The 18,127-nt window shown below is 43.2% G+C and overlaps 3 protein-coding genes across 4 annotated transcripts in view; all 3 read right to left on the minus strand.

Annotated features, from left to right (window-relative positions):
• Positions 1 to 18,127, minus strand: part of GRIA4 (glutamate ionotropic receptor AMPA type subunit 4) — a 398,719-nt gene that overhangs the window by 207,535 nt on the left and 173,057 nt on the right. The window lies entirely within an intron of this gene.
• On the minus strand, positions 10,448 to 11,170 carry LOC307109933 (interferon lambda-3-like). The gene has a single exon (XM_079788922.1). It carries the CDS (start codon positions 11,158 to 11,160, stop codon positions 10,564 to 10,566), a length of 597 nt encoding a protein of 198 aa, XP_079645048.1. The 5' UTR covers positions 11,161 to 11,170; the 3' UTR covers positions 10,448 to 10,563.
• On the minus strand, positions 13,528 to 14,624 carry LOC307109932 (interferon lambda-3-like). The gene has a single exon (XM_079788921.1). It carries the CDS (start codon positions 14,240 to 14,242, stop codon positions 13,646 to 13,648), a length of 597 nt encoding a protein of 198 aa, XP_079645047.1. The 5' UTR covers positions 14,243 to 14,624; the 3' UTR covers positions 13,528 to 13,645.

Below are 18,127 nucleotides of genomic sequence, written 5' to 3' on the forward strand. Positions count from 1 at the left end.
TGATATTAGTAACAAGTTTTAATGCCTTTCAGACTGATATAATCGATCTATCTAGTAACAATAATTAATATATATACTTTATATGTATACACAAAACACTTAAAAACATGTATTGGTGAATTTCACCTCATTTATTTCTCACCCAAATGAATACATTTTGAATTTGAAAATGAAGAAATTGAATCTTAGAGGGACTAGTTGATTTCCCTGATTACTTGAGCCTTAGTATCTTATAGTATGTAATAGCAAGAACATGGATTTTGGAGGCAGACTTCCCTGGGTTTGAATTCTGGCACATGGCTGTGTTGGGGTATTAAATTCATTGATTTATATAAAGCATTTAGACAGTAGCTAGAATATTAAGTATGGGATCAATACATGCTAGTTTTTTATTATTTCTTTAGTGTTTCCCAACATATGGTATCCAGACTCATCTGGGGTACCTGAGACTGCAGATGTCTGGACCCCACCCTATACCCACTGAATCAGAATCAAAATCCTCCCAATAAGTGATGTTGACCTTTTAAAAATTAGTTTTTCCTTGCAAAAGAGATTATATTTTGTTTTAACAAGTCTTTTTTTAAATAACATAAATCTTATTTATACCAGCAAAATGAGTATGGTTAGACCCTCAATTGCAAGAAACACTTATATACTAGTAAAATTTAAAGTTTGCATAACTTACCAACAGACAATTGATATTTTCTGTGCTATGGTAGAGAAGATGATTTGAACAAAAACAAAAAAAATCATTTCAAGAAGCCTGAGCCAATCCCCATTATTTACTAAAGAGTTCACACTCATTCAGTACATGCTGACTGATGTTCATACATGCCTAGTGCTGTGCTACTTACCAGGCTTACAAATATGAGTAAGATGAGCAGATTCCTGTACTCATGCTATGTAAACATGAAATGCTCATATTTGAGTTAATATTGAATTAAATGTTTTATTAATAAAATTTAATTTTAATAGCTATTGATCTAGCCCATATGTAAATTATAGAAATGTTGAGATTCTATAGGAAATGCTTTAAAACCTCATTTAAATTAATCCTGATTACAAAACCATCAAATGGTTTTCCAATGAATTTTCTTAAACAACATAGGGGTACATTAATATCACTAATAATGACAACTATAGCTTACACTGTGTTTATGATGACTCAGGCACTGTTCTAAGCATTTTTCATAGATGGACGCAATTAATCTTCCAAAACATGAGGAAGGTAGTATTATTGTTTCTATTTGTCATGTGAGGCTGAGGTACAGGAAGAGGAGAAGCCCAAGGTCAGACAGATATAGAAGTTAAAGTCAGGATGCAATCCAGGGAGACTTGCATTTAAGTCCACTGTGCTCCAAATAATTTTGTTACATCTAATCAGCATTTAAATGATTTATCTATTTCAATGTAGTTAGTGATGTGAAGCTAGATGCTGGTGTATTTTCTTCAATTAATTTTGTCTTTTGACTTTATACATTATAGTTTCAATTATGTAATAGACTGGTAAGATTTTTAATACTTCACACACACACACACACACACACACACAACTAGAAGCTGTTTTATCTCTTCTTACTTCAAGGTCTGACATATTTTGAATAGCATACTTCAGAAAATATTTTAATACTATGCCAGAACAAAAGGTATACAATATATTTTGAAATTTTGACTATCAGGAAGAAACATATGGATGAAAAAGGAGGCTTTGCAACATTTCTGATGAGCAGCTGTTCTAGTTGGTTGAATCCTTCCTTAGAGTGGCCGTTACTGAGTCTGTGTACTTCTGCACTGGCATTATGCTTCCTCTGAAAGGAATTCAGAATTATCCGAATGAATGGAAAGAGCTCTATCTGTGTGCAATTGGATAATTCCCAGTGTAACAGCTGTGTGGGGCTGACTGAAAGTGACTCTGGAAACAAGATTGTGTGACTTTGTGTTCCCTTAATTTTGTATTTAAACTTTTGCAAGTGTTTGGGAACAGCTTACATTAAATTGTTCATATTAGATGAGCTCAATATGCTTTGTAATCCACAACAATATTAAAACATATATATATGGAAAAAATACTATAAAATACATTTCTCCCTGTAATTTACTATTCATCTCCCCGCCCCCAGAGAAGTACAGCATTATAAAGGTAACAGCATAAGATTTAGTGTGAAAAGATCTCAATTTTAAACCAATTTCTAACTAATGTGAGCATAGACTTTATTCAGCAGCCTATGAGCCAGGTATTGAGTTGCATATTGATATTTACATTTATTATTTCACTTAGTCCTCAGCTCTACCTGACTAACGAGCCAGTAAGTACTAACGTCAGAACCCAAACCTGAGCCAGTTTTGTTTGAACCCTAAGCCCTTTGACCTTTCCATAGCACATTAGCTGTTACTCTGGGAATTATTCAGTTGTGCATAGCTAGATCCCTTTCCATTCGTCCCTTTCCATAATTCTGAATTCTTTTCAGAGGAAGCATAATGCCAGTGCAGAAGCACACAGACTCAGCAATGGTCATCCTTATAAAGGATTCAACAACTTAAACAGCTGCTCATCAGAAATGTTGCAAAGCTTCCTTTTTCATCCATATGTTTCTTTCTGGCAAAATTCCAAAATATATTGGATGCCTTTTGTTAACAGCCATGCCAGGTGTGTATTAGAGGAGAAGTGGGAGTTCCTTGGTGTGATCTGAGAAAGACACAAAGACCTACCTACACTAGTGCTAAATCCATACCCCTTCTTCATTGGATTCAGTCTTCAAGTTAAATTAATGTTTCTCAAACTTGAGAAATTACAGATTCAAAAGAGTACCTTCTGACCTCCACGACCTTACATTCTAATGTGAGAAACACCAGTTTTAAACTAAACCTTTATTTTTCTTTATAAAGTTTGACACCAACATAATGGAGAATAAGAATTCACATGTTGACCGAAACATTGAAATCACACACTACTTGATTATAAGTTGATATCTAAGAAGGCTTTACCAATTTATGTCATTATTATTGAAATAAAAGCCACATTTTAAAAGTCACAAAACCTTGAGGACTTCTTAGTATAAAGACTTGAGAATATTTTAGTATGTAAACATTGGGATTTTGTTTCTAATAATTCTGTTAATATCAATACATATCTGGGCAGATTATATATTGAATTAGAATCATTCATTAAAAAGTTAGCACTGATTAATTTGCAAGATTAATTAGTAAATATCTAGAGTGCTGCTGAGGTAATGAAGCGTAGGCCAGATGAATTTCCCTGTGGAGCAGAAGTATAAACTATGCAGGTAAAGGGTTATGGATACAGGAACTGATAAGAGAATTCAGACCCAAATACACTTCTTGTTACCTGATTACAGCAGGTCTTCAGTTCACCAACGGGGACAGTTTGCAAGCTTTCACCTAGCATTTGGAAAACACAATGAATTTCCTACGTATCTTCTGCTTCATATTTGTTTATTTTACAACTAGAGGCCCAGTGCACAAAATACATGCACGGTAGGGTCCCTAGCAGCTGCCGGCTGCCAGCCAGGGCTTTCCTTCGTTCCGCATCACCCCCTGGTGGTCAGCGCACATCATAGTGAGTGATTGAACTCCAGGTCTATCAAAATCCTGAGGGGACACTTTGCATATTAGGCTTTTATATATATAGATTAACAAGAGTGTACTGTCTCCTCTTTAAGCAAAATTTGTCAAGTATAGAATAAACAAATCTATAGGGAAGAAATAAATGCCTCCCTTTTTGTAAGGTAGGGGGATATTCTTTTTATCAGCATTCTTTCTAAGTTACCTGGGTATGCTTTGTCTTTGAGTTCACTAGAAGTTTAAAGCAAGCAGGAGTTACACTGTATATTATTGCTCATCTGATTCTTGTGGGGATTATAAGAAATTTTTAAAAGAACAGTGAGTAAAGGTGAAGGGATTAAGCAAAAAAAAAAAAGGAAAGAAAATAAGATAATCTCATAGACAGACAAAAAGATACATACAAGAAATGTGAGTTGAATTAAACCTAGCTATAAAGGGAAATAATATCTATGAAAAAAAATAATTGTTTTTGTCTCTAGGGACTAAAACAAATTCCTTTTTTTGTTTTGTTTTTTGTTAATCCTCACCAGAGGATATTTCCCCCATTAATGTTTAGAGAAAGTGAAAGGGAGGGAGGGAGGGAGGGAAGGAAGGAGAGAGAGAGAGGGAGAGAGAGAGAGAGAGAGAGAGAGAGAGAGAGAGAGAGAGAGAGAGATATCAATGTGAAAGAGATACATCCATTGGTTTCCTCCTGCACGTGCCCCAACTAGAGCCATCAGGTATGTGCCCTTGACCAAGAATCGAATTTGTGACCCTTTGGTGTGTGGGGCCACACTCTAACCATTGAGTAACACTGGCCAGGGCTAGGGACTAAAACTAATTCTACATAGAGGCATTAACTTTTACTTTACATGAACAACTAAATAGTCACCAATATAAAATGAAATTAACCCAGAAATTCGGAGAAAAAAAGGTATGCCATTTGCTTTTCTAGAAAATTCATTTCTGATAAAAACAAAATGTAGATTCTAACTACCAGAAAAGAAACTGTAGTAAGTAAGTATGAATAAAGGAGATCGGCAGCTAAGATGTCCTTTTAACAGTAAGAAGAGCATTGTGGGATGGCTTTGCAGGTTGTAATACAGACTCGTAGAAGCTCCAGGGTAAAAACATAATGATGAAAGGGGTCACGGCGGGGCAGGGGAGGGGGGGGCAGGGGGGGGAGGACAGATATCATGTCCGACTAATGTTAACTTTCTAAATGGTTTGTGGCAAGTGTTAAATTTAGAAAAGATAAATGCTAATTAAAGAATTCCTAAAATGTGTCTCATCTGGTTGGCGGGGGTGGCTGCTCCTCAGACGGGGGCGGGCTACACAATGGAATACTATGCTGCTGTAAAAAGGAAAGAACTCCTACCATTGCAACAGCATGGATGGAACTGGAGAGCTTTATGCTAAGTGAAATAAGCCAGTCAGAGAAAGATAAAGATCACATGATCTCACTTATTTGTGGAATATAATGAACAACATAAACTGATGATCAAATACAGATCCAGAGACAGAGAAGCATCGATCAGACATCAAACCTCAGAGGGAAGGCAGGGGAGGATGGGGGTAAGGGGGAGAGATCAACCAAAGGACTTGTATGCATGCATATAAGCATAACCAATGAACACAGATACCAGGGGGATGAGGGCATGAGTGGGGGGCGGGGTAAGGGGAAGGGAAGGGGTGTAAGGGGGGAGTAAGGACACATATGTAATACCTATGTAATACCTTAATCAATAAAGAAAATAAAAAAATTCCTAAAATGAAATCAATACAAAGATCAGCAGTTGTTAGCAATTTGAATATTCATTGAACATTGAAACTAATTGAAAAATAAAATTATTTTTTTGTCCTTTATTATTTTAACTTGAGTCCAACTGAATGGCTACAGATGCCATGAATTAGATAATGCTGACATAAATTAGAGGTTAAACTTTCAGTTGCTATATGTAGTTGTGAAAAATAAAGGTGTGACAAAGCAGTATCCTGTTTATCTTTTGTCATTTTACACTGTTCAAATCTGTAGAAATAGGATACTTAAGTTTTTGGAAGGCCTGCAATAAATGCTAGTGTTTTGAGCATACTAAGCTCCTGCAGACTAAAGTGTATACTTTTCCATTATGGAATATGATTATACTTATTTTTCTCTTTCTTTCATCTTATAAAACTTTAGTAGGAATTAACACATTTATTTGGAAATAATAACAAAAAAAGACATTACTCCTAGTGAGGCTTTCAACTTTCAACAATAACAGTTTTTGCCTTCAATTTATATTATGTTAATCTTGAAATATTTATAGTTTTGTCCTTCTTTGTATAAAATGCCTAAAAATGAAATAAGATTCAAATATCTGTGTGCGACACATTGTGAGCTAAATTTATTTTATAGTAGAGTGGAGAACCAATGAATTGGTCTTCGTGACTGTAGATCTTATTGACAGAAATAGATACTGTAGAGTTTGTGATGTGAATAATATCCCCACCCTACAAAATAGAAGTTATAAATAACCCATTTATTAGATTATCAGATATCTTAGGTTCCTGGAATATTTCATGTTTCTGTTATTCAAATCTATTGTTTTTCTTCAAACATCAGAGCCTCTGTCACACAATTATAAAGATATTCTATGAACTTGGGCTTTTTTCCCCTCTTCCTGGTAGGTAGAAAAGTGCATATTCCCAATAATAAAACTGTGGCTAATAAAAGCTGAAGGGCTTTTAAAGCAAAGGGGACAACTACACACGAGGAGACCCTGTAACAGGGCAGATGAGAGCACTCATCTCTTTGAGAACTAGCCAGCGCTCTCCAATGCCATTATTGGAACACTTTTACTCTTCTAAGCAATTCCTTGAGTCAGTTGATGACCCATGGAAAGCAGACATCCTAAAGCTTTCAAAAAAGTGCTATTGAATTGAAAGGTGTAATCCATAAATGGGAGCTATTGTATATAAATGTGAATATTATTCTTCTATGAAAAGCTTACCATGATCATATACATGCAGTATGAGCTGTAATCTATATACACTGCAACACTGATGGGGTTTTTATGTTTGATTGATATTCTTACACTAGAGGCCCGGTGCTCAAAATTCGTGCACGGGACGGTGGGGAGGGGTGTCCCTCAGGCCAGCCTGCACCCTCTCCAATCTGGGATTCCTCTCACAATCCAGGACTGCTGGCTCCCAACTGCTTGCCTGCCTGCCTTCCTGATTGCCCCTAACCGTTTCTGCCTGCCAGCCTGATCACCCCCTAACCACTCCTCTGCCAGCCTGATTGATGACTAACTGCTCCCCTGCCAGCGTATTTGCCCCTAACTGCCCTCCCCTTTAGGCCTGGTCACCCCTAACTGCCCTCCCCTGCAGGCCTGGTCTCCCCCAACTGCTCTCTCCTGTAGGCCTGGGTCCCACCCAACTGCCCTTCCCTGCAGGCCCGGTCACCCCCAACTTTCCTCCTCTGCTGGCCTGGTCACCCCTAACTCCCTCCTCTGCAGGCTTGATTGCCCCCAACTGCCCTCCCTTGCAGGCCTGGTCCCTCCCAACTGCCCTCACCTGCTGGCCATCTTGTGCCGACCATCTTGTGTCCACATGGGGGCAGGATCTTTGACCACATGGGGACAGCCATCTTGTGTGTTGGAGTGATCGTCAATCTGCATATTACTCTTTTATTAGATAGGATATCTTCCTTTTTCTCAGTGTTTTAAAAGTTTTACTGATGTTCACTTAATAAAACTGTAAAGTCATGTGTCAAACATTTGCAGACCTTTGTCTTTAGGAATTTTGGCGTAGCACACAGTGATTTTCTTTCCCAGGAATTAATCTTGAAATAATGGTAGGTAACAACAAACAGAAGGCTAAAGCCATGAGTGACAACTCCACAGGGAGAGCTCTGCCTCTAGTTGTCTGCACAAGGGGAATTCCTCACCAAATCTGGGCCCCCATTGAATTCTATTTTCTAGAAATGTTGAATGAAAACTAAGCGGACCCAACTTATTTCACTCTGGTCTAGTCTGTGGAGCAACTATCTTTGACTTGCCTTTGAAATCAGAGGAACTATGTTTAAAAACATGAATGAAGTAGATGAGCAGCCAACCCGGCCTGGTGGATTTCAGTTCCTGATTCCCTTTCCCTTCCTAAATCCTCTCTGTGTTATGCTCCTTGGAACTTATAAACACCTTTTATGCTAACTGCAGTAGTTTTCTGTTACTTTCTAGTGAAGAGTTAGACAAATGAAGACTTTTGGAATCATGTACATCATTTTCCCTTTGATTAAAATGATTGAAATGAATTGCTGCCACGTTAATACATAGAATGGGCTCTCAAGCCTTAAATTTTGCAGGCCTCCCCTCTGTCATGTCTCCACAAACTTAGGCTTCATCCCAATGGTATTTGAATCATAAATTTTTTTAAAAAAAATTATTCTTTGAATAATGTGTTATTTTGGGCTCCATTAAAAACAACTTTGAAAAATTTTTTGAATAGTCACTGATTAAAATTTCTATCACATAAATATAGCTTTTCTTTATATAAAATATGAGAATATAAGGCAAGATATACACATATTAAATAGAATGTTTCACCTTCATGGGGAGTGAAACACTCTAGTCGCGTCATTGGCTTGCAATTATTGGGTTACTTCATAGATTATTCCATGTAAGTAAAAACTTCCAACTAATTGAAGCATGTAATTAAGTGGCCATTTAAAAAAGCTTGTACTTTGAAAGAATATTGTCTTAAATTTATTATGTGCCACCTCTCTTTCTTTTAAAAATTATTTTTTTCTCATAATAAAGGCAATATATATTCACTGAAGAAAAATTGTAAAATAAAGATAAATATAAAGAAAAAAAGTTAAAATCACCTATAATTTTAATTTCAAAAACAAACACCTTTAATGATGTTAAGGACATTATTTTTATGTATATCATGCTGTGTGGTGTGCTTATATGTGTGTGAGTATGTGTGTCTGTGTGTGTTTACATGCTCAGTATGGAACACCAATGATGAAAGAGAATCATTGATTGGCTGCCTCCTGCATGCCCCCTACTGGGGGTTAACCTTGCAACCTGGGCATGTGCCCTTTGACCAGAATCAAACCCAGAGCCCTTCAATCCTCAGGCTGATGCTCTATTCACTGAGCCAAACCAGCAAGGGCAAGGTTCTGGGTTTCTTAAAAAAATCACTTAGACTTTCCAAAACCAAGGACATTTTATGTAGCCTTCTGGTACCATAGAGAGTCTTGTTGACATCTGAGGTGTATATGTTGTTGAGCATCACTATGTGCTTGGAATTCTGCTAAACAGTTTACACGAATTATCTCACTGAATTTCCATAAAATTCTTCTGAGGTTAGTGGTAGACCTCAAATTCAGATATATGCTACCTGGTTTAAAAATATCTCTCTTTACCATTTATCCGTTATCTACTCATATATATGTATATACACATATACACATACACTCATATACGAATATACATATATTCATACTAGTGTCCCAGTGCACAAAATTCGTGCACAGGGTGAGTATTCCTCAACCTGGCCTCCACCCTCTCCAATCTGGATCCCTCGGGGGACATCCTTCTCACAATCTGGGACTGCTGGCTCCTAACTGCTCACCTACTTGCCTGCCTGATCGCTCCTAAACACTCTGCCTGCAGGCCTGCTCTCCCTCAATTGCCCACCCCACTGGCCTTCTTGCCCCCGACTGCCCCCTGTCGCTGGCCTGATCGCCCCTAACTGTCCCCCACCAGCCTGCTCGCCTCCAATTGACCCCTCTGCCTGCCTGCTTGCCCCCAACTGCCCCCCCTGCTGGCCTGCTCAACCCCAACTGGACCCCCTGCCAGCCTGCTTGCCCCCAACTGACCCCCCAACCGGCCTGATCACCCCCAACTGCCTTCTCCTCCTGGCCTGATCGCCTCTCTCCACCTCTGCCTCAGCCCCGCAACCGTGGCTTTATCTGGAAGGATGTCTGGAAGGTCTCTCGGAGGGTAATTAGCATATTACCCTTTTATTCGTATAGATATACATATATACATATCCTATAAAATAAAAGCCTAATATGCAAATTGTCCCCTTGGGTGATCATTCAACCTGGAGTTCGACCACTTGTTATGATGTGCACTGACCACAGGGGGCGACGCCAGACATGGCAGGCATCGGCAACAGAGTGCTGGCAGCGGGAAGCAGTGGAGGCTGCTGGCCCTGATAAGAGCGGAAAAGGGGCAGGATGGTGGGGCAGGTTAGAGTCTGGTGCCAGGCCAAAGTGGGTAGGAGCAGGAGGCCTGATTGCCCTGCTTATTGCCCCACAGATGGCTATCAGCGGTGGTAGGATGGGGCTGCTGCCCGGCTCCCAGGCACTGAGGGAGCCGGGTGGGGGACCTGGCCCCAATAGATCACCCCACAGGCAGGATGGTAGAGCAGGTGAGAGGGCAGCACCAGGCCATGGCAGGGTGCAAGGCGGGGCTGTGGGGCTGTGAGGCTGGAGGCATGAGCTGGGGCCTGATCCCCAAAGGCTACCCTGAAGGACCCCACCTATGCACAAATTCACGCACTGGGCCTCTAGTATACATATATACATATATACATATATACATATACACATATATACATATATACATATATACATATATACATATACACATATACACATATATACATATATACATAAATACATATAAACATATATACATATATACATATACATACTTAGTATATATATACATATATCACAAGAATATACTGGATTTCCAATTTATTTTTCCTTATTAATCTTGAGACAAGTTTGGTAAATCCTTTTTTTTTTTTTGACATCTTGTCCTCATAGTTTATTTGCAAAATTTTTACAAAATGTAGAAAAATAAATATTTTGTCAGGTCTGAGTTTGACAATTCACACATATAAATATATAAATAGAGATTGGGTGTCAATAAATTAAAAAAGGGGGCATGCATAAATAGAATCCAAGATGCTGGGACAGGTGGCCGGCGGGTCTCAGGGTCAGGCACACAGGTCTCCAGCAGCGACACATTTCAGGTCACGGGTGAAGAGGCGGAAGAGGTTGAATGTGACAGAGGCTTCAAGGCAGTCCTGGGATTCCTTCTTCCCGGCCTCCCGGAGGCGATGCAGCCACTGGCGGAGGTGGCCCCGGGGCCTGGGGCCTGCTGTGGCCTGAGCTGGGACACAGGCCTGAAGCTGGGAGTGGATGTGGTGCAGCGTGTGAAGGGGCTGGTCCAGGATGTCCCCCAGGGTCGAGTTGTTCAAGGCCCCCAGGACCTTCAGCGTCAGGGCCAGCTCAGCCTCCAAGGCCACGGGGCGCTCCCACACCTGCAGCTGCCTCAGGTCCCGGGTCCTGGGGAGTGGGCGGGAGCTGCAGCTCCAGTTCTTGAGCAGGAGCGACTCTTCCAGGGCGTCCTTGGCCCTCTTGAAGGCCTTCATCTCTTGTGGGGACAGAGACTTGAACTGGCCCATGTGGCAGCCCCTGGCAGCCAGGTGGGTCCTGGGGGGCGTACGGGCAGGAACTGCTCCTGTCCTGGTCAGCACCGTGGCCATCAGCACCAGCACCAGCGTGCACCACACAGCCCAGTCCGGCTTCATCCTGGTCTCTGGTCTCTGTCAGCAGATGGGGATCCAAGTGTCCACACAGAGGCTGTCACCTGGGGCTCACCCAGCCTTGTTTGGTGTCTCTGGTCTCAGGCTCCTCTTCTGGGTCTCAGCCTGCTGCTCTGTGTGTATCTCTGAACTTGCAGCTCTGCTGTGATGCAATGCTGCACTGGGCTCCATGGTGCAGCTTTTAGCCTGGACAGCCGGGCAATCCCAGCTGATGTAGGAAAAGTGAAAACACACCTGCTACTAGGGGAGGCCCCAGGCTGGGAAAGGCCAGCCTGTGCAGGGCGGGGCCTTGAGCCAGTTGAGCAGCTAAAGCAAAAGAGAAAGTGATACAGACTCTGATTCACCTACAGAAGGTGAGGTCATGAGAGGAATCTCAGGATAAGGACAGCCTCAGCCCCACAGAGAGGGGGCAGTGTGCCCTGCTGGGTAGGGGCATAGAGACCTGCCTTTCTGTGGGATAGTGGGAAAAGGATGGCTTGTTGAGTTCAGGAGCCAAAAATTCTCAAGGTTCTGGGTTTTTTTCTTTTTTTTTTTTAAAAAAAATATTTTTATTGATTTCAGAGAGGAAAGGAGAGGAAGAGAGAGATAGAAACACCAATGATGAGAGAGAATCATTGATTGGCTGCCTCCTGCATGCCCCCTGCTGGGGGTTGAGCATGCAACCTGGACATTTCCCCTTTGACTGGATTTGAACAAAGGACCCTTTAATCCGCAGGCTGATGCTCTATCCACTGAGCCAAACCAGCGAGGGCAAGGTTCTGGGTTTTTTAAAAAATCATTTAGACTTTCCAAAACCAAGGACATTTTATGTAGCCTTCTGATACCATAGAGAGTCTTGTTGACATCTGAGGTGTATATGTTATTGAGCATCACTATGTGCCTGGCATTCTGCTAAACAGTTTACATGAATTATCTCACTGAATTTCCATAAAATCCTTCTGAGGTTTGTGGTAGACCTCAAATTCAGATATATACTATCTGGTTTAAAAACATCTCCCTTTACCATTTATCCGATATCTAGTTATATCGGATAAATGGTAAAGAGAGATATATATACATATATGTGATACATATATCACATATACATATAAACGTATATACATATATACATACTAGTGGCCTGGTGCACAAAATTTGTGCATGGGGTGGGTGTCCCTTAGCTCGGCCTGCACCGTCTAATCTGGGATCCCTCAGGGCCAGTTGGACATCCTTCTCCCAATCTGGGACTGCTGGCTATTATCTGCTCACCTACCTGCCTGCCTGATTGCCCCTAACCACTCTGCCTCCTGGCCTGCTCCCCCCCAACTGTCCAGCCCGCTGGCCTTCTTGCACCCACCTGCCACCCCTCACAGGCCTGATAGCCTCCAGCTGCCATCCCCTGCTGGACTGCTCACCCCAACTGTGCCCCCGCCAGTCTGATACCTCCCAAATGCCCCCCCACCAGCCTGCTCGCCCACAACTGATCCCTCCACCAGCCTGATCATCCCCAACTGCCTTCCCCTCCTGTCCTGATTGCCCCTAACCACCTCTGAGTCAGCCCCGCCACCATGGCTTTATCCGGAAGGACATCCGGAAGGTCTCCCAGTCTAATTAGCATATTACCCTGTTATTAGTATAGATAAACATATGTACATATCCTACATAATAAAAGCCTAATATGCAAATTGTCCCCTTGAATGGTCATTTGACCTGGAGTTCGACCACTTGCTGTGATGTGTACTGACCACCAGGGGGCGGCGTCAAACACAGTGGGTGTCGGCAACAGGGTGCGGGCAGCGGGAAGCAGTGGAGGCACTGCCGGACACAATGGGCCCAGATGAGAGCTGGAAAGCGGCAGGATGGTGGAGCAGGTGAGCAGGTGGCACCAGGCCAAGGTGGGTGCGAGCGGGGGCCTGATTGCCCCGCCTATTGCCCCACAGATGGTGATCAGCGGTGGAAGGGGTGGGACCTCCGCTCGGCTCCCAGGTGCTCAGAGATCCGGGTGGGGGACCTGGCCCCAATAGATGTCCCCACAGGCAGGATGGTGAAGCAGGTGAGAGGGAGCGCCAGGCCATGGCAGGGTGCCAAGCAGGGCTGTGGAGCTGCGAGGCTGGGGCACAATCCCCACATGCCACCCTGAGGGACCCCACCCATGCACGGAATCATGCACTGGGCCTCTAGTATTCATATATACATATATACATATATCTACTTAGTATACCTATACATATATCACAAGAATATATTGGATTTCCAATTTATTTTTCTTAATTAATCTTGAGACAAGTTGATAAATTTTTTGTTTCTTGAATTCATTATTTATTTGCAAAATTTTTACAAAATGTAGAAAAATAAATATTTTGTCGCGTCTGAGTTTGACAATTCACACATATAAATATATAAATAGAGGTTGGGTGTCAATAAATTAAAAAAGGGGGCATGCATAAATAGAATCCAAGATGCTGGGACAGGTGGCCGGCGGGTCTCAGGGTCAGGCACACAGGTCTCCAGCAGCGACACATTTCAGGTCACGGGTGAGGAGGCGGAAGAGGTTGAATGTGACAGAGGCTTCAAGGCAGTCCTGGGACTCCTTCTTCCCGGCCTCCCGGAGGCGATGCAGCCACTGGCGGAGGTGGCCCCGGGGCCTGGGGCCTGCTGTGGCCTGAGCTGGGACACAGGCCTGAAGCTGGGAGTGGATGTGGTGCAGCGTGTGAAGGGGCTGGTCCAGGATGGCCCCCAGGGTCGAGTTGTTCAAGGCCCCCAGGACCTTCAGTGTCAGGGCCAGCTCAGCCTCCAAGGCCACGGGGCGCTCCCACACCTGCAGCTGCCTCAGGTCCCAGGTCCTGGGAAGTGGGCGGGAGCTGCAGCTCCAGTTCTTGAGCAGGAGCGACTCTTCCAGGGCGTCCTTGGCCCTCTTGAAGGCCTTCATCTCTTGTGGGGACAGAGACTTGAACTGGCCCATGTGGCAGCCCCTGGCACCCAGGTGGGTCCTGGGGGGCGTAGGGGCAGGAACTGCTCCTGTCCTGGTCAGCACCGTGGCCATCAGCACCAGCACCAGCGTGCACCACACAGCCCGGTCCGGCTTCATCCTGGTCTCTGGTCTCTGGTGTCTGTCAGCAGATGGGGATCCAAGTGTCCACACAGAGGCTGTCACCTGGGGCTCACCCAGCCTTGTTTGGTGTCTCTGGTCTCAGTCTCCTCTTCTGGGTCTCAGCCTGCTGCTCTGTGTGTATCTCTGAACTTGCAGCTCTGCTGTGATGCAATGCCGCACTGGGCTCCATGGTGCAGCTTTTAGCCTGGACAGTCAGGCAATCCCAGCTGATGTAGGAAAAGTGAAAACACACCTGCCACTAGGGGAGGCCCCAGGCTGGGGAAGGCCAGCCTGTGCAGGGCGGGGCCTTGAGCCAGTTGAGCAGCTAAAGTGAAAGAGAAAGTGATACAGACTCTGATTCTCCTACAGAAGGTGAGGTCATGAGAGGAATCTCAGGATAAGGACAGCCTCAGCCCCACAGAGAGGGGGCAGTGTGCCCTGCTGGGTAGGGGCATAGAGACCTGCCTTTCTGTGGGATACCCCAGTGCAGGGAGAGGAGAAGAAAGGCACCTCCAGGGGGGTTGCCACAAACAACCTGGAACCTCCAAGAGGGAGGCTGTCAGGGGAGGGGAGAAGAGGAAAGGAGAAGGCTGCCGGGGGTGGGAGAGAGTCAGAAAGGCAAAGCAGCCTGGAATGAAGAGAGGAGACCAGCTCCTCCTCCCTTCCCCACTCAGCACTGAGAGAAAAAGAAGGGGAGGAGGGCAACTTGACAGACATCTTTAATTGTCCAGATGCAGAGGGACCCTGGGATAGGAGGCTCTGCTGGGAATTGAGGTGTGGCCCAGGACTTTAAGGATCCTGCTCAGTGTGTGACAAATGCTTTCGTCATTCATCAACTATAACTCAGCCCCCACTTTGCATTTGGCACTTCTTAAGGTGCCAGGAATAGCATTGAAAACAAATCTCATTAAACAAAATTTGTTAGAGCTTTATTTATTTATTTATTTATTTATTTTTACTTGATTTCAGAGAGGAAGGGAGTGGGAGAGAGAGAAACATCAATGATGAGAAAGATTCATTGGTTGCCTGCATCCTGCATGCCCCCTACTGGGTATCCAGGCTGCAACCTGGGCATGTGTCCTTGACTAAAACTAAACCCGGGACCCTTCAGTCTACAGGCCAACACTCTATCCAATGAGCCAAACCAGCTAGGACAGATCTTTTTTTAATTTTTAAACATTTTTTTCAGTTATTTAAAAAATAATCTTTATTGTTGAGAATATTACTGATGTCCCCTTTCCCGCCCACCTCTATAACCCTCCCTCTACCCAGTCCCTGATTAATTTGTGAGATTAATTAGTAAATATCTAGAGTTCTGTTGAGGTAATGAAGCATAGGCCAGATGAATTTCTCTGTGGAGAAGTCTAGACTATGCAGGTCAAGGGTTAAGGATACAGGAACTGATAAGAGAACTCAGACCCAAATACACTTTTTGGTAACTGATTATAGTAGGTCTTCAGTTCACCAATGGGGACAGTTTGCAAGCTTTCACCTATCATTTGGAAAACACAATGAATTTCCTACGTATCTTCCATTTCATATTTATTTTACAACTAGGGGCCCAGTGCATGAAATTCGTGCACTGGTAGGGTCCCTCGTCGCTGCTGGCTGCCTGCTGGGGCCTCCCTTCCCTGGCTGCTGGCCAGGGCCTTCCTTTGTTCCAGGCCAACCTCTCATGGTCAGCGCACTCATAGCAAGCCTTTGAACTTTCGGTCGGTCGAACTCCTGAGGGGATACTTTACATATTAGGCTTTTCTATATATAGATTAACAAGAGGGTACTGTCTCTTTTTTAATTAAATTCCTTTAAAAGCCTACTATCCTTGTGTCAAGTATAGAATAAACAAATCTACAGGGAGGAAATAAATGCCTCCCTTTTTGTAGGGTAGGGGTATATTCTTTTTATCATCATTCTTTCTAGGTTACCTGGGTATGCTTTGCCTTTGAGTTCACTAGAAGTTTAAAGTAAGCAGGAGTTACACTGTGTATTGTTGCTCATCTGATTATTGTGGGGATTATAAGTCATTTTTAAAAGAACAGTAGGTAAAGGTGAAAGGATTAAGCGGGGAAAAAAAAAGAAAAGAAAATACAATCTCATGGACAGACAAAAAGATACATAAAAGAAATGTGAGTTGAATTAAACCTATCTATGAAGGGAAATAATATCAATGAAAAATATAATTGTTTTTGTCTCAAGGGACTAAAATGAATGCTTCTTTTTGTTTTTGTTTTTGTTTTTTGTTAATCCTCACGAGAAGATATTTTCCCCATTGATGTTTAGAGAAAGTGGAAGGGAGGGGAGGATGGGAGGGGGAGAGAGAGAGAGAAAGAGAGAGAGAGAGAGAGAGAAACATCAATGTGAAAGAGATACATCCATTGGTTTCTTCCTGCATCTACCACAACTTGGGCCATGGATTGAATCTGCAACCCAGTTATGTGCCCTTGACCAAGAATCGGATTTGTGACCCTTAGGTGTGTGGGGCCACACAGTAACCATTGAGTAACACTGGCCAGGGCTAAGGACTAAACTAATTCTACATAGAGGCATTTACTTTTACTTTGCATGAACAACTAAATAGTCACCAATATAAAATGAAATTAACCCTGAAATTTGGAAAAAAAGACAAAGTTATGCAATGTGCTTTTCTACAAAATTCATTTCTGATAAAAACAAAATGTGGATTCTAATTATTGGAAAATAAGAAACTATAGTAAGTTTGTAGGAATAAAGGCCGTAGTAGAACCAGGAGATCAGCAGCTAAGATGTCCTTTTTACAGTAAGAGGATCATTGTGGGATGGCTTCGCAGGTTTTAAACCAGCCCTGCAGAAGTTCCAGGGAAACAATATAATAATGAAAGGGGCCACGGGGGGTGTCTGATTGCTGGTTTAGGTCCAATCCTGGTGATCGAGCCTAAATCAGCAGTAGGACATCCCTCTCACAAACCAGGACTGCTGGCTCCTAACTGCTCACCTGCCTGCTTGCCTGATCACCCCTAACTGCCACCCCTGCCAACTAGGTCGCCCCTAACTGCCCCCCCGCTGGCTTGGTAGGCCCCAACTGCCCCCCCCTCCCACTGGCCTGGTCGGCCCTCACTGCCCCCTGCTCTGCCTCCCTGGTTGCCCCTTACTGCCCCCCCTGCAGGCCTGGTTTCCTCTCACTGCCCCCACTCCAGCCAGCCTGGTCGCGCCCAACTGCCCCCACTGCCGACCTGGTCGCCCCACACAACCTGCTGTTCAGTCATTTGGTCATCTCTCACTAAACCCCCTGCTGGCCTTGTTACTGTTACTGTGATGGCGTCCCTGATAATTTGCATATTCCTGTATTATTAGTGTAGATTCTATGAGTTTGGGTTTTTTTTACTGTTCCTGGTAGGTAGTAAAGTGCATATTCCCAATAATAAAACTGTGGCTAATAAAAGCTGAAGGGCTTTTAAAGCAAAGGGGACAACTACACACGAGGAGACCCTGTAACAGGGCAGATGAGAGCACTCATCTCTTTGAGAACTAGCCAGCGCTCTCCAATGCCATTATTGGAACACTTTTACTCTTCTAAGCAATTCCTTGAGTCAGTTGATGACCCATCGGAAGCAGACATTCTATACCTTTCAAAAAAGTGCTCTTGAATTGAAAGGCGTAATCCATAAATGGGAGCTGTTGTATATAAATGTGAATATTATTCTTCTATGGAAAGCTTACTAGGATCATATACCGGTTAATAATGCGGATTTTGTTATCAAAGTAAACAGGATAATTTCAAGAGAAACATCAAAAGTGCTTTATTCAAAGTAATGTCCTTCGCTAACTACACATTTCCCCCATCTTTCAGGTAATTTGTGGTTATCGTCCCAATAGAACTTTTCTTGTTTTGAGGCAAACCGTTCA

The sequence above is a fragment of the Cnephaeus nilssonii genome (assembly GCF_951640355.1).
Source record: "Cnephaeus nilssonii genome assembly, chromosome: 13".
Taxonomy (NCBI): Eukaryota; Metazoa; Chordata; class Mammalia; order Chiroptera; family Vespertilionidae; genus Cnephaeus; species Cnephaeus nilssonii.

What these genes read in the sequence shown, in the direction of transcription:
- LOC307109932 (XM_079788921.1), bottom strand. Translation starts at nt 14,242, where the DNA reads ATGAAGCCGGACCGGGCTGTGTGGTGCACGCTGGTGCTGGTGCTGATG.
- LOC307109933 (XM_079788922.1), bottom strand. Translation starts at nt 11,160, where the DNA reads ATGAAGCCGGACTGGGCTGTGTGGTGCACGCTGGTGCTGGTGCTGATG.